At 47.3% G+C, this 22,632-nt stretch overlaps 1 protein-coding gene across 1 annotated transcript; it reads left to right on the top strand.

Moving 5' to 3' along the window:
* The first annotated feature begins 3,616 nt into the window (after positions 1 to 3,616).
* On the top strand, positions 3,617 to 6,628 carry LOC131186015 (uncharacterized). The gene is made up of 2 exons (XM_058159193.1): positions 3,617 to 3,950; positions 4,673 to 6,628. Exons 1-2 carry the CDS (start codon positions 3,617 to 3,619, stop codon positions 5,086 to 5,088), a joined length of 750 nt encoding a protein of 249 aa, XP_058015176.1. The 3' UTR covers positions 5,089 to 6,628.
* The last annotated feature ends 16,004 nt before the right edge of the window (positions 6,629 to 22,632 follow it).

Genomic DNA, 22,632 nt, shown 5'->3' with positions numbered 1-22,632 from the left:
AATCATGCTAGGGTTTATTTTCCAGATGGGCCTCATTTTGAAGGAAACACAGTAGTCCTCTACTTATGACCGTTTGTTTAAAAACAGTCCAGCAGTTGTTAAGCAAGTCCAGTTTCTCCCCCCACGTCCAGCAAGAACTTTGCTTGTTGAGAACCCCAGGACTCTACAACCGGCGTAAGGACATGCCAGTTGCCAAGCAACTAACTGCATTTTGATCACGCAACTGTGGGGATGCTGCAACGGTCGTAAGCAGAGGTGGGTTTCCGCAGGTTCTGACCAGTTCTGGAGAACCGGTAGCGGAAATTTTGAGTAGTTCGGAGAACCGGTAGTAAAAATTCCGCCCCCACATCTATTCTCTGCCTCCTGAGTCCCAGCTGATCGGGAGGGAATGGGGATTTTAGAGTAGCCTTTCCCTGCCATCCCACCATGCCACGCCCACCAAGCCACACCCACAGAACCAGTAGTAAAAAAATTTGAAACCCATCACTGGTCGTAAAGGTGAAAACTAAGTCACTTTTTTCAGAGCCATTGTGACTTTGAATGGCCACTAAACAAATGGTTGTAAGCTGAGGACTACCTGCTTTCATTCATTTCTGCAGTCTCCCTGGTTTCTCCCCCACTTCAGTTGAATGGCAGTCCGCCCTGGTTTTGTTCTTCAGCAACACTTCAGCATCCAGCCCTTGCAGAAATATCCAGAGAACTGGTTCAAGATTTTTTTTCTTCTCTTTCCCTGAAGAAATTTGGAGGAACTGCCTCTCCAATTTCCCAGCGCAGAATGAAAATTAAAGGGGAAAAAACCCAGCTACCTTTAGCCCTCTTGCTTTCTACTCAGTGATCTGTTGGTGGTGGGCTTTAAAACATTTATAGAGGAGAATTTTCTGGGAGAGAAGGGAAGGGAAGAGAAAGGTGGGCTAAGAAGCCACCAAGGTGAGAAAGCTGCTGTATTCCCATTTCTGTTTAGGTCAAAGAATAACCAGGGGGCAGACTTGAAGGAACAGGTAACGTAGAAGGTGATGATTCAAGTCAAATTCCCTAATGGTGAGGTCAGAGGCAAAGTTCTCCATGAAACCAACATCAAGAGACCGCCCAGGTGGCGATCAAAGACAGGATCGGTCCAAAAGCAGAGGTCGAAATAGGTTGTGGGGAAGAAGAATGGAGGTGGGTGGAGTCTTTGGTTGAGGAAGGTGGTGGATCTGAAGGCTGAAATGGCCAAGGAGACACACATGGAAGGCTGTTGAGAAGGTTGGTTGAAGACCAAGGGTGGAAGGTCAATGAGGAGGAGGCGGTGCAGCTAAGAGATCCAAGGGGGGATTGGAGGGAGGTGGATGAACTGATTCCGGAGATGGAAGAAGTAAGAAGAGATGGGCTGTTATATCAAGCAGGACTTCAGGTGGGACCAACACCTGTTGGCTTCTTTTCATGGGTTGGCTGGTTTCAACCAAGATGCCCCTCAACTCAGCAACCACCCTAATGATGTTAAGACAGAAGGACCTTCTGCACCTCCATGAATGAAACAAGACTTAGGCTTCCTTAGTCCTTCTTTGCTGCTATCACCACTACACCACACTCTCTTTTTTGGTCATGAATGTTTAGTGAACTGCAACAGCTGTTAAGTGAATCTCAGTTGGTCATTAAGCAAATCCATCATCCTCCATTGATTTTGGTTGTTGGAAGCCAAGTGAGAAGGTAAAAAAAATGGCGATCACGTGACCATGGGATGTTGCAACATGCCAAGTGCAAAGGGCCCAAATTTTGATCCACTTGACAGTCGTAAGTGCGAGGGCTGGTTGTAAGTCATTTTGCTGTTGTAACTTCAAATGGATATAAGTATCCGATTTATACAGCTCCACATTTAAGAAATGCGAGTCTTACGGTATCCGAGCCAATCGTTATGCACTTTTAATAATGGTTTTATTCTATTATAACACATAAGCAACATATTCTTTGGGTAGAGTGCTATTTATACAGTATTGACTAGAGATGATTGACCCTCTAATGTTTAGATAAATTAATCCTTTAAAGATAAGGAAAAAGAAGAGCTTCAGATCAATATTAACTATATTTTTTAAAATGTCAATGTTGATAAGCATAAAGTTGCTTAAATTTTGGCCGTAGTGAAATGTGGCTCTATCAAACTGTTTGTGATACACTAAAGGTTTCTTTCTTAAGCTGAATGCTTAATATGAAGGTCTCCGCTATATTATTCCTTATTTTTGCTTGTGCTTATCCAAGGGTAAAGAAAGAGAGAGACAAAGCGAAATAAAACACAACAGAAAGCAAAAATGGTAATTAAAAAAAAAAGTTATATGACTCCTAAGTTCCCCCTTTTTACTTCTGCAACTCTGCTGTGTTTATAAGCATTTAGGCCATTTTGTGACAAGATAGAAATAGGGAAATTCAGAGAAATACAAGTTAGTCAGTCTGTTGGCAATACCTAGAAAGTCCCCACAATAATGGTTCGTAACAGAATAACGGAGTTGGAAGGGACCTTGGAGGCCTTCTAGTCCAACCCCCTGCTTAGGCAGGAAACCCTACACCAATTCAGACAAATGGTTATCCAACCTCTTCTTAAAAACTTCCAGTGTTGGAGCATTCACAACTTCTGGAGGCAAGTTGTTCCACTGGTTAATTGTTCTAACTGTCAGGAAATTTCTCCTTAGTTCTAGGTTGCTTCTCTCCTTGGTTAGTTTCCATCCATTGTTTCTTGTTCTACCCTCAGGGGCTTTGGAGAACAGCCTGACTCCCTCTTCTTTGTGGCAGCCCCTGAGATATTGGAACACTGCTATCATGTCTCCCTTAGTCCTTCTTTTCATTATACTAGACATACCCAGTTCCTGCAACCGTTCTTCATATGTTTTAGTCTCCAGTCCCCTAATCCTCTTTGTTGCTCTTCTCTGCACGCTTTCTAGAGTCTCCACATCTTTTTTTATAACGTGGCGATCAAAACTGGATGCAATATTCCAGGAATGGAAGGCTTTATAAAGTGATACTAACACTTCAGTCATCTTGATTCTATCCCTCCGTTAATGCAATCATAAAGAGATTGATCTGTTCGTATCATTTGAAAGCAATGCAGTGTTTATCATTTATCAGCAGACTTTTTCTAAAGAAGAATATAACTGATAGCTAACATAATAGATTGCAGGAATGCTGCAGACATAATATATCTTGATTTCCAGCAATGTATCCCCGGACATTCTGAGTATAGGCTGGATGGAAGGACCATGAGATCGATAACTACAAAAATTGTACATAAAGAGTTCTTCTTCTCGAATTCCAAGCGCGAACTTGCCTCGAATGCTAGTCGGCTCAATTCTAGATCTTCTTTTCCTTCGATATTTTTTTTTTAATGACTGGGATGAAAAGGTAGAGGGAGTGCTTGTCAAATCTGCAGCTAATACAAGAAGGCAGAAATTAAATTCCTTCTTGTACGTTGGAGAAATAGGTTGGGGAGGGGGGGGGCGGGTGGAATTGCAGTACCATATGTGATTTAGCACAGGCACATGCCAAGAGATTCTCTTAGGGGACCCGAAATAAACACCCAGGTCGAGGACAGGGCATCTCTTGCGGGATAATCAAAAAGAGAGAAAAACACCCCGTGTGGGTGGTGGTGAGAATGAATCTGGCCGTTGAAACTGATCACATGCCAAACATAAATCAGACGGGTGATGCCTCTGCTGGAAAAGCCAATCCCTTGACAGGGCTGGTGAGAAGGAAATGCCAGGCGTGTGCAAATCTTCGCCCTGAACTTTTGCTTCGGGTGAACATTTCAAGGGCTGCCGTCGGGGTGCCTGGACTTGCATCGTTTGGGACGGGTGAGAACGGCAAGGAAGGAATGCGTCACCAACCCTTCTTCCCTTCGCCCGGACATGAGCATCAGCAGCTTCACCTCCGTCCTGCCCAACAGGCCACACGGTTGGGCACCGAACGGAGCTCGTTCGGCAGCTCTGGTGATTATTGGATTATTTAGATTGTGGGTCTGTGTTTCACCGGCTGTGTGGGGAGAGTCTGGGGTAGAGGCCATTCCCAGACAGCAGAGCAATAAAGGGCTTTCAGGATGCCTGCCTCTGCTTAGGGCACCTGGGCCAGAACAATCCTGGTCAAAGGGTTCTCCCATCTATTTTTGAAAATGGTGATGATGGAGCACCCACAAGAACTCCATCACAGGAGGCTTTTAAAAAAGAGATTTCGACTAACCCTTTGTCTGAAATGGACTAGGCGTCACAGCCAGCTGGGCGACTTTGGGTCCATCATGAGGAGACGGGGAGTTCTAGTTCCACCTTAGCCATGAAAACCGCTTGGGTGGCTTTGGGCCAATTGACAAGAGACGGTGAGTTCTAGTTCCGCCTGAGCCACGAAACCCAGCTGGGTGTGACTTTAAGCCAGCCCTTCTCTTTCAGACCAACCCACCTCACAGGGTTGTTGCTGTTGTGGGGGAAAATAGGAGGAAGGCGTATTAGGCACGCTCGCTGTCTTGAGTTATTTGTCAAACTAATCAAGGCAGGATATAAACGAATGAACGAATGAATAAAAAATTTATATGCTGCTCATCTCACTTCGATGCTATAAGTGTGCTGGGCTTTTCTCTCTTTTTTAGCATTTGAACAAAACTTTCATTTTTATTTTATTTTATATTTGATGTTGTTTTATATTTTATTTTTCTTACGGAAAGAAGACCACTGCAACCGGCCCCAACAGTATCCTGGTTTTAAAAAAATGAAGAAGGAGAAATACTTTTGCCAGTCAGTCTCAACGTTAGGCAATCTAAGACTGGATACGAACTGTGTGAGCCGCCAGTCTCTTTCTCTCCCCCCCCCTCACTCCACCCTTCCTTCCTTCTGCATTGCACACATTCCTAGCAAACCTCCGAGGCACCAAAGCAAGGCCAGCCAACGTTTTGCACGGTTAACCCTTTCAAAACTCCAGCTGAGAGAGTCCGCCAGGGCTTTGGGGCCCCAAAAACCAGACTTGCTTGAGCTTAGAGGGGAAGAGAAATATGGCAGGGAGAAGGTTCTTGCCCGCTTGCTGGTTTTCCCTGTTCTCTTCCTCTCCCCCCCAACCTCTGAGCCCAGGGAGGGGTTTTTTTGAGCGTTTGGCTGAGACTGCCTGGACATGGTTACTTTGAAAAGCAAATGTTTGATGCCCCGAGCGACTGAAAATATCCAGCTCTTCTGGAGGAACACAGTGGCTCTATCTCCAGGAGGATCTGAGAACTTATTTTCCAGCTGCAAAACAAGAGGCACTCAGGATACAGCTGAAAGAACATAGACTCCCCAGAGATCTTCTAGTCCAACCCCATAGTCAAAGCAGGAGATCTTATACCAACCCCCGTCAAAGGGCAGTCCAATCTTTTCATGAAAACCTCAATGATGGAGCACCCGCAACATGCAAGCCACTCCAATTGTTCTCAATGTGAAGAACTTTCTCCTTAGTTCTAGGTTGCTTCTCTCCTACATAACTTTCCGTCCGTTGCTTCTTGTCCTGCCTTCCGGTGCCTTGGAGAATCAGTCAATCCTCTCTTCTCTGTAGAAAAGGTAAAGGTTCCCCTCGCACATAGGTGCTAGTCGTTCCCGACTCTAGGGGGCGGTGCTCATCTCCGCTTCAAAGCCGAAGAGCCAGCGCTGTCCGAAGACGTCTCCGTGGTCATGTGGCCGGCATGACTCAACACCAAAGGTGCACGGAATGCTCTTCCCTTCCCACCAAAGATGGTCCCTATTTTTATCCTTGCATTTTTTTTTAAGTGCTTTCGAACTGCTAGGTTGGCGGAAGCTGGGACAAGGAACGGGAGCTCACCCCGTTACGCGGCACTGGGGAGTTGAACCGTTGAACTGCCGACCTTTCGATCGACAAGCTCAGCGTCTTAGCCACTGAGCTACCGCATCCCTTCTCTGTGACAGTCCCTCAAATATTGGAAGACTGGTCCTCCCTCCTTAATCCTTCTCTCCATTAGACTAGAGTCATACCTAGCTCCCTCAATTGTTCATCCCGTGATTTAGCCTCCGGTCCCCTTGTCATCTTTCTCTCTACGCGTTTCTCTCTACGCGTTTAGCCTATTTTGTGCATCGTGGGGACCAGATATTGGACGCAATATTCCGATACAAAAGCTACGAGGGGCGGAAAAAGCCATGGGAAGGTATGCGCTTGGCAACACAAGACGAGATAGAAAGACCTGCGCATGGATTAGAGGAAGAAGCAAAAAAAATATACGATGCCATCAAGAGAACTGCAATGGAAGAGGGCTGGCCACATAGCAAGAAGACTTGATGGCGGGTGGACCAAGGCAGTCGTAGAAGGGATCAAAAGGAGCGATGACCTCAGCAAGCATAGGTAGTGCTTGACTTACGACCAAAACTGAGCCCGACATTTCTGTCACTCAGGGAGACATGGCTTCAGTGAATCTTACCCCGTTTTACCACCTTTACCTGGGCACGGTTGTTGAGCGAATCCCCTGCCATTGGCAAGTTAGCCACACAGCTGTTAAGTGACTCTGGCTTTTCCCGCCGACTTCGCTCATAAGTGGGAAAAATTGGCCGTCGGTGCCTTTTTTCAGCGGCAGTTGTAACTTTGAAGGAACCGTTGTACGTCGTCGTCACTAAACGAAGCGTTGTTAGGTCGAGGACTACCTGTACACCCATGGTACATTTTCTCCCTCCTTTCTTCCCGCCAGCCATTGTTTTGCACACAGACACACCCGCCAGATCAGGGGTCTCCAACCTTAGCAACTTTTAAGACTTGTGGACTCCAACTCCCAGAATTCTGGGAGTTGAAGTCCACAAGTCTTAAAGTTGACTAGGTTGGAGACCCCTGCTCCAGATGGCTTCCTTAACTGCCATTTCTCAGTGGGAGGGTGGGGGGAAACCCCAGGGCTCCCATCCTAGGAAATCCTTGGCTCCTGGCTTTGGGGCGGGGTGGGGGAGAAGCCATCTCGTAATGGATTTTTGGAGGTGGGCACGAGGCACATCCTCTCCGTGGAGGCAGGTCTACCTGCCCGATGTGGAGGGAGGGGGAATAACGGAGGGTGGATGAGTGGGGAGGACTAGGGTCCCCACTCAGCTGGGCTGCAACTCCAGGCCTGGCTCCTGTCTTTCGCCATCACCTTCCCTCGCTTCTTCTTCTTCTTCTCCATCCCGTGTGTGTACACATTCAGCCGTCCCCACGCCACACCGACCCCCTCCCCAAAACAGAAGGGGGGGTCTTTTTCCAGCCAGTCTCTGCCAAGAGGCCAAATACTCCACAGGGGGAAAGAAGGCCCGCATACACACAAACACACACACACAGACCCCAACAAATGAGCTGCATAGTGAAGATAAGCAGCATCTCGCCCAAAGAGCTGGCGTGACACCCTCGCCGAAGCTCCGCGATTAATTTCAGCTAATTTCCTGCGAAGGCTGCCTTGGTTTGGAGGTTGTTGGAGCAGGCGGGGGGGGTGTCCTCTCTTTTTTCTCTCTTTCTCCCTCTCTCTGTCTCTTTCCGTTTCTCTCTTTCTTTTACTGTCTCCTTCCCTCTGTCCCTCTTTCTCCCGCTTTCTTCTTTCTCTCTTTCTCTCTCTCTCTCTCCTTTCTATTTCTCCTTCTTTCTCTCTCCTCCCAGTTCTCTTTCCCTCCCTCTCCCTCTCTTTCTCTCCCTCTCTCTGCCCCCCTCTTCGCTCCCAGAAGCAGGACTAACACAGGTTAAAGCATAACTTGTCTTGCTGTTTAGCGACTCTACCTACCGCTCGGTAATTATATGCACTGCCAGGGATCCAATGCGACGTCAGCCTGACAGATAACGATCTTCTCGTTTTATTTTTAGCTCTGTGCTACCCCCTCCAGATTCAAAAAAAATAATCTGTTTGTTCCATTTCACTCCAAACCCCCCACCCTTCTACTCTCCCCCACCCTCGTCATCCTTGCTTGGTTTATTTTCCCCTTTTCCTTTAATTTTTTTTTTTTAATTTGCTGCAGCTTCCTGCTCTCTTCTCCTCTTCCTGCAGCTGCTCAGCATGGCAGCAAAGCCAGGGAAGCCGGGGGTAAGACATGCCAGCCAGGCACCGCACAAGCCCCTCACAGCCCACTTCGAGGGGGAGCCAGAATTCGTTTGTTTTGCAAAATCCAGTCTACCCGGTTTGCGCCTTGCTCCAGTGAAAGAGACAAGCGGGCGAGCTACGAAAAAAAGCCCCAAATGCGAGGTTTTCTTCTTCATAATGGAAGGCGTAGAGGACGGAGGCGGGGAGGGAGGGAGGAGAAATAGGAGATTGTTAAGCTTGGATGGCTTTGGAAACCAGCATCGGGCAATCATGGTTTGCAGGGAAGGAAGCACAGCTAATCCTCGACGAACAACAGTTCACTTAGTGACCATTCAAAGTTACGATGGGCTCAGGACCGTTTTCCACCCTTAGGAAACGAGAGGAAGGGAGGAGGAGGAGATGGAGAGTGGGAGGGAGGGAGGAAAGGAGGAAGAGGAGGAGATGGAGGGAGGGAGGAAAGGAGAGGAAGGGAGGAGGAAGAGATGGAGAGTGGGAGGGAGGGAGGAAAGGAGGAAGAGGAGATGGAGGGAGGAAAGGAGGAAAGGAGGAAAGGAGGAAGGAGATAAAGGGAGGGAGGAGGAAAGGTGGAAGAGGAGGAGATGGAGGAGGGAGGAAAGGAGAGGAAGGGAGGAGGAAGAGATGGAGAGTGGGAGGGAGGGAGGGAGGAAAGGAGGAAGAGGAGGAGAGGGAGAGAGGATGGGAGAGAGGAACGGAGAAGAAGGAAGAGATAGGGATAGGAACAGAGGGAGGGAACAAGGAAAGAAAGGAGGAAAGAATGGGAAGGAGGGAGGGAGATTGGAATGGGAAGGAAGGAATTGATAGTTGGGAAAGAAGATGAAAGAGGAAGGAAGGAAGGAAGGGAAGAAGGGAGGGAGGAAAACGTGTACCTTTAAAGCTTTTGTTGCATTGCAATTATTACAGAATTACTGACTTCTCTCGCACCTTTCCTCAAAGAACACAGGGCAGCCCATGTAAGGCAAGAACCTGATGAAATAAGATGGGCTGAGAGGGAGAAATCTGGCTTCCTAACATACAAAGCTGCCTTTCCAGGACTGAGAGGCGCCCTGTGAGGCCCTCGGCTGAGTCAGCTCAACTCAGATCATCCAGGATGCACGGGAGTGGGAGTGGGAGTGGGAGTGGAGGGGGGGGGGAGAGAACTGCCTGCGCCCCAAACCCTCAAAGAGAGGAAATCTTTCCAAAGCTCCAATTCATTCTGACAAGTCAGGTTGGGAAGCCCATTCCGGGCAGATGTTTGCTCAAAATGCCTTTCAATCTAATCTCTAATCTAGGAAAATTGGGCAGCCCCTAAAGCCCACCCGGAAAAGTTCCCAGAAAAGCTGCATAAAGTTACAGCTTTAATTCTTGTACCAGTGTCAGGAGGGAGGGAGGGAGGAAGGGAGAGAGGAAGGAAGGAAGGAAGGGAGGGAGGTGGGAAGGGAGGGAGGGAGGAAAGGGAGGGAGGAAAGGGAGCAGGGGAAGGAGAGAGGGAGGAAGGAGGGAGGGAGGAGAAGGAGGGAGAGAGGGAGGAAGGAAGGAAGGAGAGAGAGGAAGGGAGGGAGAGAGGAAAGGAAGGAAAGGGAGCGGGGGAAGAAGGGAGGAGGGAGGAAGGAGGAAGGAGAAGGAGGAGGGAGGAAGGAGAGATGGAGGGAGGGAGGGAGGAGAGAGGAAAGGAAGGAAAGGGAGCGGGGAAGAAGGGAGGGAGGGAGGAGAGGAGGGAGGAAGGAAGGAAGGAAGGAGGAGGTGGGAAGGAGAGGGAGGAAAGGAAGGAAGGAGGAAGAGAGGGAGGAGGAAGGGAGTGGGGAAGGAGGGAGGGAGGGAGGAGAAGGAGGGAGAGAGGGAGGAAGGAAGGAAGGAGAGAGGGAGAGAGGGAGGGAGAGAGGAAAGGAAGGAAAGGGAGCGGGGGAGGAAGGGAGGGAGGGAGGAGAGGAGGAGGAGGAGGAGGGAGGAAGGAGGGAGGGAGGAGGAGAAAGAAGGAAGGAAAGGAAAGAAAGGGAGGGAGGGAGGATGGAAGGAAGGAAGGGAATGAGGGAGGGAGAGAAGAAGGGAGGGAGGGAGGGAGGGAGGGAGAAAGGAAGGAAGGAAGGAAAGGAATAAGGGAGAGAGGGAGGGAGGGCTGTTACCTTCTTCCTACACCTGGTTCTCCCAGGAGTTTGAAACACCTGAGGATTTTGCCGGTTTCTGATGCCCGCCTTTGCAATGAACCAAAGCAATTTCACTCACCCTGAAAAACCCAGCAGCTGTGTTTCCCCAGACTCCCCCCCCAAGTACCTTCCCCCCCCCCCCAACGAGGGAAAGCCTGAAGCCAGCAGACAGAGCAGCTGTTCCGGGCACAGGAGTTGAACCGGCCTGCTGGGACGTGTCTTTCAGTGAAGACTCCGTCCGCCCTTCCTGCGCCCGTCTCACCTTCATCCGCTGGAGGAAGAGAAGGGGGAGGAGGAGGGAGGAACGGGGGGGGGGAGGTATACAGAAGCAGAACCCCTCCCCAAAAGAGCTTTGTAGAGACTTAAAAGTGCCAGCAATCTGAAACCTCAATCAGGGAAGGAAAAACACCTTCAAGAGGGCCAAGGAGGAAGAACAGTCATGTGAAACCAGCAAAACTTCCTTCTTTGGGTTTCTGAGAAGTCTGGCCAATCTCTCAAAGCTGGACCAGAATTATTTTTATTGTTAGTTTTTTCATATATTGTTAGGCACCCTACATTTGTGTGTGTGTGAGAGAGAGAGAGAGAGAGATAGGAGTGAGATTATTATATATGATAGATAGGTGAGAGAGAGAGATAAATTATGATATATATATGATAGAAGATAGATGACAAGATAGATAGAGATGATAGAGATTATGTTATATATTTGATATAGATAAATAGATGATAGACAGACAGACAGATAACCATGTTTCCCCAAAAATAAGACTGAGTCTTATATTAATTTTTGCTCCAAAAGACACATTAGGGCTAATTTTCTGGATAGGTCTTATTTTGGGGGAAATACGGTACTAAATGCATCCATCTGGCTGACAATCTTAACTAGGGCTTATTTTGGGGGTAGGGCTTATATTACGAGCATCCTGAAAAATGATGCTAGGACTTATTTTCCGGTTGGATCTTATTTTCGGGGAAATAGGGTAGATAGGAGAGAGAGAGAGAGAGAGAGAGAGAGATGATGGATGGGTGGGTGGGCTGCAAGTTTGGCAAAATATTTCATTTTCTTTGCAATTTTGCAATCTGATTGCTTTAAACAAATATTTATTTATAAATTATGATTCTGCTTGGTTGCACACTCAGCCAGATGTTTAGGCTGGCTTTGACATTTTTATCCATCTATCGAGTCTTTGCCAAGAACCTGGGATAGACAGATGTTCTTGTTTGGTGGGGTTAAAGGTATCATCACAGGATGTCAGCTGTTCCCGGTAAAGCTGCCTTATTAATCTCATTTTTTTATATATAAAGCAATAGGTATAAAGTAATGTGCCTCGTTTTCGTAAATCCTTGCATTGTGGGTCTATGTTTTTCACATATGGACCAACATGCATAGTGGAACACCTTCCTTCCTTCCTTCCTTCCTTCCTTCCTTCCTTCCTTCCTTCCTTCCCTTCTTCCCTCCCTTCTTCCCTTCCTTCTCTTTGTACCTTGTTGTACCTTGATGAAAGTATCTTTTCTTTTATGTACTCTGAGAGCGTATGCACCAAGACAAATTCCTTGTGTGTCACACTTGGCCAATAAAATCACACTTGGCCAATAAAAAAAAAATTCTATTCTTTGGAAGTTTTAAAGTTTTTTGAGCACTTGATTAGAAGAATCGCTGGAAGAAGAAAACAGACTAATAAACCTTATGCTGTATTTTGAAGAAGCAGTACCAGGCAGTAAACATCCTGCTTTGCAGAGATACAAACCAGAGGTGGGTTTCAGCAGGTTCTGACCAGTTCTGGAGAACCGGTAGTGGAAATTTTGAGTCATTCGGAGAACCTATTAGTAGTAAAAATTCTAAAAATTAGTAAGAAGTAGTATTGAATTGAAGCCGTGAATTGAAAACGTACTTGTTTATCCAAGCAGGACTGGCTTAATTTTTTAAATTTTTTAAATTTTTTGAATTTTAATAATTTTGACTGGGATATTTTATTTATGGGTCAAATTTGACGGTTTTAATTTTCGGCCATTTATAGAATAGGTTATTTTAACTGTGGTTTTAATTTGTATATTGTACTGTTTTAATTTGGCTGTACACCGCCCGGAGTCCTTCGGGAGAAGGGCGGTATAAAAATCTAAATAATAAATAAATAATAAATAAATAAAAATTCTGACTGGCCCCCGCCCCCATCTATTCTCTGCCTCCCAAGTCCCAGCTGATTGGGAGGAAATGGGTTTTTTTGCAGTAACCTTACCCTGGATTGGGGAGGGAATGGAGATTTTACAGTATCCTTCCCCTGCCACACCCACCAAGCCACACCCACAGAACCGGTAGTAAAAAAAATTGAATTCCACCACTGATATAAAGAGTTTGTGCTCTGGCTCTTTTGTCTTTTAGAATAGAATAGAATAGAATTTTTTATTGGCCAAGTGTGATTGGACACACAAGGAATTTGTCTTGGTGCATATGCTCTCAGTGTACATAAAAGAAAAGATACGTTCATCAAGGTACAACATTTACAACACAATTGATGATCAATTTTGGACTGCTTTTCAAAAATGGTTTCCTAAAAATAAGGAGATCCCCTCCGTAATCCCTCTTCAACTGGTAGTAAGAGAGAGCCGAGCAATTTTCTCCACTGTTTTGAAGCCTCCCTGCTTCATTTCTCTTACTTCCCTGACATGCCCGACATGAAAAAAAATAAATAAACATTTAAAAATAAAAATAAAACTATCACGCAGCCATGAAAGAGAAACTCCAAACTGAGCTAGACGTAACACCTTTACGGATAGTCCTCGACTTAAAACAGTTCATTTAGTGAACGTTCAACGTTGACAACGGCACTGAAAAAAGTGACTTACGACCAGTTTTTCACTCTTATGACCATTGAAGGATCACTCACGATCACGTGATCAAAATCCGGACGCTTGCCAACTGACTCATAGTTATGACGGTCGCAGCATCCTGAGGGGGGGGTCGCGTGATCCCCTTCTGACAAGTCAAGTCAATGGGGAAGCCGGATTCCCTTAACAACGGCAGCAATTTTCTTAACCACTGTGGCAAGAGATGTCATAAAATGGAGCCGAGCTCACTTAACAACCGTCTTGCTTAGCAACAGAAGTGTTGGGCTGCATTGTGGTTGGATGTCTAGGACTTAAAAAAAAAAAAATCCCAATTCTTTCTCCAGCTTTTTCTCTCTCTCCTTTTTTGGGGTTTGTTTGGTTTTTTAAAAACTTTGGGCTTTCTGCATCTGGAGCTGCTCACTTAGCAACCGTCTTGCTTAGTAGCAGAAATGTTGGTTGGATGTCTAAGAGGGGGGAAAAAATCCCAATTCTTTCTCTCTCTTTCTCTCTTTCGGGTTTGTTTGTTTTTTTCAACTTTGGGCTTTCTGCATCTGGAGCTGCTCCCCTCCCTCCTTCCCGAGACCCCCTTCTTCCGCCCACCCCCTCCAGATGTTGACTCTTCTCCGGCTAAGGAAGGCCGGGAGCTCTGCTTCCCTCCGCACAGGCCACGGCGGGTAATTTTCCTCGGGATTTTTCCTTGCGAGGCTTGTACGGCGTTTAACCTGTTGGGGGCACAACCCCGCCGGTGGCGGTTCAGACGGAGCGCCCGCTCCCCTTCTCGCCGCCCGTTCCTCTCCTTTGTTCCTCGCCTTGACACGCAACCTGGGCTGTCAGGTTGCGCTAAGATCCGGAGCCAGACCGCCGCCAGCGCCCCCTCCCCTCCCCGTTGCAAGGCTTGGGGGGACCCCAACCTAGCATCCCCCTCCCCTCCCTCCCTGCGCAAGGCTGCCGTTGCCATAGAAACCCCAGCCAATCCGGGAACCGGCTTGCAAAAGAGGGCCGGGGGTGAAGCGAGGAAGGTGGGGCTCCCCTAGCCCCCCCCCCTCCACTCCAGGCGACCCCCCCCCCTTTCCCAAATCCCTTTGCCAATCAGAAGCTGCTTTCACACAACCTGCCTCGCCTGCAGCCGCGCTTTCCGCCTCGGGTCAACGGCGGGCCCGCGCGGAGTTCTCACGCTTTTTTGCAAAGGATGCGGAGTTCTGCGCGCGGCGCCAAGGCGGAATGGGGTGGGATGGGATGGGGGTGGTCTGGCGTCAAGGGTCGTGGGAAGGCAACCGAGGGGAAAGGAAGCCGGGCAGGCTTGGGCGAGCGAATGTGCAAGCGGGCGCCCGGCACTCCCAGCCCTTTCACGGACAACCCTAGAAAAATGTGGGCGCCCCCTCTTAAAAGCGGGGGTCGTCCCACCCACTCGAATTGGGTGGCAAATTGTTGGGGATCGTGAAGACTTAATTTTTTTAACCTGGTGTTTCTGTATGTGTGTGAGAGAGAGAGAGAAAGAGAGGGAAAAACAAAGGAGAAACAGAAAAAGAAAAAGAGAGAGAAGGAAAAAGAAAGAGAAAAAGAATGAATGAAAAAGAAAGAAAGATGGAGAAAGAGAGAGCAATAAGGAGAGAGACAGAATCTAAACTATAGTTTGATCATCTGAAAATAGCAGAAGGATGGATCCCTTTGGGCCCCAATAGTTTTTGTTTAAAACATTGTTGTTGCTTAAAAGTACATCTTTTAAACTAAGAGCGGGGCCGTCTGTTGGCAGGGACATCCTGTGGGGATGGGGAGGGGCAGGAGGCAAAAAAGTCAAAATGGCGGCCACCGTCAGGCAATTGCAGGGGTGATACAGCTGAAGAGGGGCAGGAGGGGGTTGGGTTGGGTTGGGCGTTTTGGGGCTGCCTCTGGCGTCCTTCCAGAGGGCAGGTGTGAATGTTTGCTGGTGTGAAACGCCACCCAGAGTTGTCGGATACATAAATTCCACAATAAACACAGGAAGAACTCAACTTAGAACCACAATGGAGCCCAAAATTCCTGTTCGCTAAGCAAGATAATTATTAAGCAAGTTTTGCCGCGTTATGCGACTTGCCACGGTGGTTAAGTGAACCACTGCGGTTGTTAAGTTAGTAAGTGAATCTGGATGGATGACGTGACACACACACACACACACCCAGGACGCTGCAACCGTCATAGATATGAGCCAATTGCCAAGTATCTGAATTTTGATCACATGACCTTGGGGATGCTGAAAGTGTGAAAAATGGCCATAAGTCACTTTTTCCAGGGCTGTTCTAACTTTGAATGATCACTCAATGAACTGTTGTAAGTCGAGGTCTACCTGAACTTAGACCAGGGGTCAGCGACCTGCGGCTCCGGAGCCGCATGCGGCCCTTTGGGCCCTCTGCTTCAGGTGATCCCACCACTGGCTGGCCCCGCCCCCTCCCTCCCCGCCTTTCTCACTTAGCAACATAAATTCTGGGCTCCGTTGTGGTCGTACGTCGAGGACTACCCGTCGTGTATCGGGCCATGGATTGTTTGGGGAGGACTCGAAGGGGCCCGTTTTAAATTTTGGAAAAAGTTTGTCTTAAGAGAAGAAAAAAACGCTTTTATTTTATTTTAAAGAAGCCGAAGAAAGAAGAAGGAGCGGAAGGAAAGATCGGTTTCTCCCCCCACCCAAGACACAGATACACCCCCCCCATTCCCTCTTCCCCAAGGAGCCGTTTACAGGGCCAGATGTGGGGGGTGGGGAAGCAGATTTTTCTAGCGGGGAAATTGGCAACTGGAAAACTGACACTTCGGGCTGCAGCATTGCAATTTGGACAAGCTGTTTCCTCTTTCGGATGGGGAACCAGTTCAACCCCCTCCCCTCCCCTCCCCTGTTCCGTATTATCACAACGGACAGCTCAGCCATGGGGGGGGTGGGGGTTGATGGAAACGTTCTTGAAAATGCAGGAAGAGACCATTTGGAAAGTTGAGGCCTGGCTTCTCACTTTTAACCACAATCGGACACTGCTGATGGTCCCCGAGTGATGTTTTTGCTTGGTTTCCTTCGGTTTGTACACCCTTTCCCTTCCCCTCCGTTTGACTTTCACAACGAGCCCGTAGAGGCCACAAAGAGGCCAAAGGGGAGCGGAGCAAAAGTCATCAAATCTGTCTTGGCTGAAGGTAGAACTCCGTTCAAAGAGGTCAATGAATCCAAAAATGCCAATGGAAGAGAATATTGGTAGCTCAAAGTTGAATTGTGGGGAACCTTGGTGGTCTCTGAGCCTTGTTGTTTTCCTGCAGGCGTTTCATGACCCAACTAGGTAACATCATCAGTGCTACTGAGTGTGGCTCGCTCCCCTGTTTACTATATTCAGTAGCTCTGAAGGTGGCTATTTTCTTCCAGAAGTTTCTTGACCCAACTAGGTAATGTCATCAATGCTAGAAGGGAGGTGGGCTTTGATGGGGGAAGGAGGAGGAGAGAGGAGGAGGAAGACTGTGGGGTCCTTGGTGGTCTCTGAACTTGGTGGTTTTCTTGCAGATGTTTCATGACCCAACTAGGTAACATCATCTGTGCTAGACAAAGCTCTTAGACCACCAAGGACCACCATAATTAAAAATGACTAAAAATTAAAAATGACTACTTCTTTTAGGAACCATTTGAAGTTACACCACCACTAAAAAACAGGTGATGATTGGTCCTCGCATTTATGGCCATCCCAGCATCCCCCCCAGTCACAAACTTGGGGTGTTTGGTAGCCGGCTTGTATTTACAATGGTTTCAGAACCCCAGCATCATGTATTTGTCATTTCTCAGCCAGTTTCTGACAAGCAAAGTCAATGGGGGAAGCAGGGTTCACTTAACAGCCTTACAATTCACTTAACAACTGTGTGGGGTGGGGAAGCAGATTTTTCTAGCGGGGAAATTGTCAACTGGAAAACTGACACTTTGGGCTGCAGCATTGCAATTTGGACAAGCTGTTTCCTCTTTCGGATGGGGAACCAGTTCAACCCCCTCCCCTCCCCTCCCCTGTTCCGTATTATCACAACGGACAGCTCAGCCATGGGGGGGGTGGGGGTTGATGGAAACGTTCTTGAAAATGCAGGAAGAGACCATTTGGAAAGTTGAGGCCTGGCTTCTCACTTTTAACCACAATCGGACACTGCTGATGGTCCCCGAGTGATGTTTTTGCTTGGTTTCCTTCGGTTTGTACACCCTTTCCCTTCCCCTCCGTTTGACTTTCACAACGAGCCCGTAGAGGCCACAAAGAGGCCAAAGGGGAGCGGAGCAAAAGTCATCAAATCTGTCTTGGCTGAAGGTAGAACTCCGTTCAAAGAGGTCAATGAATCCAAAAATGCCAATGGAAGAGAATATTGGTAGCTCAAAGTTGAATTGTGGGGAACCTTGGTGGTCTCTGAGCCTTGTTGTTTTCCTGCAGGCGTTTCATGACCCAACTAGGTAACATCATCAGTGCTACTGAGTGTGGCTCGCTCCCCTGTTTACTATATTCAGTAGCTCTGAAGGTGGCTATTTTCTTCCAGAAGTTTCTTGACCCAACTAGGTAATGTCATCAATGCTAGAAGGGAGTGGGCTTTGATGGGGGAAGGAGAGGAGGAGGAAGACTGTGGGGTCCTTGGTGGTCTCTGAACTTGGTGGTTTTCTTGCAGATGTTTCATGACCCAACTAGGTAACATCATCAGTGCTAGACAAAGCTCTTAGACCACCAAGGACCACCATAATTAAAAATGACTAAAAATTAAAAATGACTACTTCTTTTAGGAACCATTTGAAGTTACACCACCACTAAAAAACAGGTGATGATTGGTCCTCGCATTTATGGCCATCCCAGCATCCCCCACAGTCACAAACTTGGGGTGTTTGGTAGCCGGCTTGTATTTACAATGGTTTCAGAACCCCAGCATCATGTAACTGTCATTTCAGACCTTCTCAGCCAGTTTCTGACAAGCAAAGTCAAAGGAAGCAGGGTTCACTTAACGGCCGTACGATTCACTTAACAACTGTGGGGGGGGGAAATGTCGCAAAATCAGGCGTGCCTCACGGAACATCTGGTTTGCTTAGCAACAGAAACTCTGGCCCTAATTGCGATCGTAACTCGAGGACTATAACAACATCAAGCCAATAGGAAGTGTTGGCGGGGGGGAAATGAAAGAAAGAGCCAAAGATTGCTGTTTTGCAAAAAGTTATTTGTCTTCTGCTTGGGGAATTCCCCCCGTGAAGTATTGTTTTGCAAGAAAAGTGAGTTTGCCACTTTCCTCATAATCTGGACATTTTGAAATCCTGGAATTCTAGTTTCTTTCTTTTTAAAATACAGGCACCGGCAGATGACCTCATGAGCTCCTGCCAGCTACATGCAAATAACCGGCATAACCTGGTTAATGAGTGGCTGCCTATGCCCAAACCGTGGTTTGTTTAAATGTTTGTGGGAGGGGACGCATTGAGGAAGAGGAACAGGGGAAAGGCAACAGGCAACTTTATAGTCTTTAAAACGGTTCTGCTCTGTGGACAAAGCAATTCATTAAATGCTCACTAATCGATTATTTACAATAGTATTTCTCTGTTGCTGATGGCTGAAGACTTCCAGGAGTTATTGGAAAAATATATTTTATTTATTATTAAATTTATAGGCCACCCATTTTACTATACAAAGCCAGTTTGGTCTAGTGTTAAGGCAGCAGGCTAGAAAGTGGGAGATGATGACTTCTAGTCAGTGGTGGGATTCAAGTAATTTAACAACCGGTTCTCTACCCTAATGATTTCTTCCAACAACCAGTTTGCCAAACTGCTCAAAAAGTTAACAACCGGTTCTCCCGAAGTGGTGCGAACTGGCTGAATCCCACCACTGGTTCTAGTCCTGCCTTAGGCATGAAAGCCGCCTGAGTGACTCTGGGCCGATCACCAGGTGACTGTGAATTCTAGACCCGCCTTAGGCATGAAAGCCATCTGGGTGACTTTGGGCCAGTCCCTCTCTCTCTCTGTCTCAGCCCAGCCCACCTCAGAGGGTTCTTGTTATGGGAAAAATGGGAGGAAGAAGGTGTGTTGGATATGTTTGCCACCTTGAGTTATTTGTAAAAGCTACAAATACAATAGATAGATTAGATGGATGGATAGATAGAATACCACAGATAGACAAAGATTATATATATATATGTATGTATGTATGTATGTATGTAGGTAGGTAGGTAGGTAGATAAATATAGATGGGTGGATGGAGAGAGAGAGACAGAGAGATGGATCGATAGGTAGGTAGATAGATAGGTAGATACGGATGGAGAGCAAGAGAGAGGAATGGATAGGTAGGTAGATAGGTAGGTAGATAGATATGGGTGGAGAGAGAGAAAGAGAGAGAGAGACCATGTTTCCCCCAAAATAAGACCATGTCTTATATTAATTTTTGCTCCAAAAGACGCATTAGGGCTTATTGTCTGGTTAGGTCTTATTTTGGGGGAAATACAGTACTAAATGCATCTGTCTGGTTGACAATCTTAACTGGGGCTTATTTTGGGGGTAGGACTTATATTACGAGCATCCTGAAAAACGATACTAGGACTTATTTTCCAGTTGGGTCTTATTTTCAGGGAAACAGGGTAGATGATAGATAGATAGATAGACAGAGATTCGGGATTCCCCGGGCATCCTCTGCCACTGGGAAAAAGCATCACCTACTGCTCAACCTGGGATGGGAGAGGAGTTCTAACAGATGGCCAAAGCATCTGTCAAAGCCCCGTCCGGAACTGGCTAATGGGGAGGGGGTGGCTGCCAATAAAACAGCAGTCTTGATTTATTGAGTGGGACATGCCACCCACCCACAAATTTAGCCCTGATTTCCAACACGGGTCTAGCGGTCTTGCACAGAAGCACACAAGATCCCGTGTTTGTAAGTGGGAAGGCAGCGATGAAGCCGCATCTGTGGAATTTATTTCCCTCTGCCCTCCCCACTCCCCACCCCAAAGAAAACCCCAAACAGGATGTGATCCACAGTACAGAATTACAGAGTTGGAAGGGACCTTGGAGGTCTTCTAGTCCAACCCCCTTGGACTCCAACCCTAGTCCAAAGCAGGAGACCCTTCCTACAGCCCTCCAGACAAATGGCTGTCCAGTCTCTTCTTAAAGGCCTCCAGTGATGAAGCACCCACAATTTCCCAAGGTAATTTATTCCACTGGTCAATTTTTCTCCCTGGTTGCTTCTCTCCTTGATTAATGGAGAGATTCAAAGCATTATCCAAATGTTCCTGCGTGCTTGGTAGTTTAAAGAAGTAATGTTTTGCCTCTTCACCAGCCCTAAGTAAGATAAAGGTAAAGGTTCCCCTCGCACATAGGTGCTAGTTGTTCCCAACTCTAGGGGGCGGTGCTTATTTCCGTTTCAAAGCCGAAGAGCCAGCGCTGTCCAAAGACGTCTCCGTGGTCATGTGGCCGGCATGACTCAATGCCGAAGATGCGTGGACTGCTGTTACCTTCCCACCCTATTTTTCTACTTGCATTTTTTATGTGCTTTCGAACTGCTAGGTTGGCAGAAGCTGGGACAAGGAACGGGAGCTCACCCCGTTACGCAGCGCTGGGGATTCGAACTGCTGAACTGCAAACCTTTTGATCGACAAGCTCAGCGTCTTAGCCGTTGAGCCACCATGTCCCTAAGTACAACCACCCTATAAAACTTTCCAGCTTGCTTTTTCCTGCCTAGTTAAAACATCCCCTTTCCTAGACAAACGTCCCCCACCCCCAACTCGGACGTCTTCCAGCTGGGTGTCCACAAACTCCCAGAATTCCTTTGCCTGGCCGGTCAACTCCAAAGAATTCTGGGATTTCCAACTCACACGGTGGGAGGCCACCCACGTTGGGGAAGGCCAGTCAAACGGAGGGCCCCACATTTTTGAAGCACATTATGCTCAGCGGGATGTAGAAACCATCAACATCAAAGAGAGCTCATAAAAAAGGAAGGCAGGGCTTTGGGGGGGGAGACCCAGATTTTTTTCTTTTTAGGGGAAAAGAGCCTCGGGAGACAGATTGGCACAAGCATTGCATGGCTTCTTCTTCGGCGAGTGAGACAATTGTCACATTGATGGGGATGCCGTGTCCCTTCCGTGTCTTCCCGAGAGGCTGCTATCTCTTTGTGCCGCACTTGCGCAAGGAAAGTACGTCTGGAGGGAGCCAGGCAGGTTTTAACGCTGTCCAAATCTAGCACAAAAAGACATCACCAAGTCTTTTCAGTAGGAATCACCCCAACTCCACTCCCCATAGAGAAGTTCAGATCAGCAAAAAATCCCCCAGATCTCTTGACTAGAAGACCAAGAAAACTTGCAGCAGGAAGTTGACGCCTTCCTGAGCAGAAAACCAGGGCTAGCTAGCAGAAACTTATTTATTTATCTCGCCCTAAGCCTGCAGTAAAAAAAGACACTTCCTCTTCCCTACCCGGTCATGTCAGTTTCTGTCCCTTGGCACAAGCAAGGATCGTGAAACTTTTAAAAAGCCCCAAGTGAGCCGGTCTCAGCGCCATTTTTTCCGGAATTCCGGAATTTTAGAGGAGGGAGGGAAGGAGAGGAGGAGGAGAAGATAAATAAAGAAGGGATGGGGAGGAGAGGGAGGAGGAGGTGGAGAAAAGAGGAGGAAGTATAGAAGAAAGAGAAGAAGGAAAAGGAAAAGAAGGAGAAAGAAGGAGGGATGATGATGATGAAGAAGAAGAAGAAGAGCCCAATCCATCCCACAGGGTTATTGTGGGGAATATAGGAAGAGAAAGGAAGGTTATTATATTCCTCACCATGAGTTATTTATAAAAACAATGGCGAGATTTTTTTTAAAATAAATAAATCTCATCTATGTATCACCATATCACTGTCTGGAGGTTTCATAAAGAGACAGATGCGGAGCTGAGCATTGCCCGGCAGCATTCACACAACAGTTCAATGTGGGTTTATTCATTCTGTTCATCCAATTTTGCAACTTCCCATAACCACCCAACCTGATCTGGCCCAACAAACTCCGCTAGATATAATATAACCTTTCTGTATGATAGTTACATATATTGTTGTGACAAAATAAATAAATAAATAAAATAAATAGATTTTTAAAACGCAGCCACGTGCCTTCGACTCTCCTTGTGGAAGTAAACCCTGAAGTGAATGCAGCATCGGGTGAGAGAGAGAGACAGACAGACAGACAGACTCTGAGGTGAGTTAGAGGATTGGATTTTGGTGCCTGCCATTCATGTCCCCCCCCTTCCTGTCTTCTCAACTAAACCAAAGGCGTTTCAGTGTCTCAGCCATCTGCAGTATCTGCAGCTTTTCTCCAGATGAAGCAGCTTTTCCCAGAATTCCTCAACCAGCACATGTGGACTTCAACTCCCAGAATTCCCCAGCCAGCACACCCCTATTTCAGATGAAACAACTTCTCCCAAATTCTCTGATCCTTTAAAAAAAAACAAACACCTGAGAAGCAAATTCTCCCCCATCAAAGCTTGGCACAGGGAAGGGAAGGGAGAGAAAGGGAAGGGAAGGGAAGGGAAGGGAAGGGAAGGGAAGGGGCTCCATTCTCCATTCTAACCTACAGAGAATCACAAAACACACTTGCGAGTTGTTTGGCTTCAGTGCGGATGACCCAGTTTTTCCCTTTTTCCGAGGCGCAGGGACAGCAAACAGCCGACTACGTGGGTGATACCTCTACAAATATTTGCTCCTGAC

Source organism: Ahaetulla prasina, chromosome 16 (assembly GCF_028640845.1).
Source record: "Ahaetulla prasina isolate Xishuangbanna chromosome 16, ASM2864084v1, whole genome shotgun sequence".
Taxonomy (NCBI): domain Eukaryota; kingdom Metazoa; phylum Chordata; class Lepidosauria; order Squamata; family Colubridae; genus Ahaetulla; species Ahaetulla prasina.
Note: the sequence above shows the minus strand (reverse complement) of the source record. Positions and strands in the feature narration are given on the sequence as shown.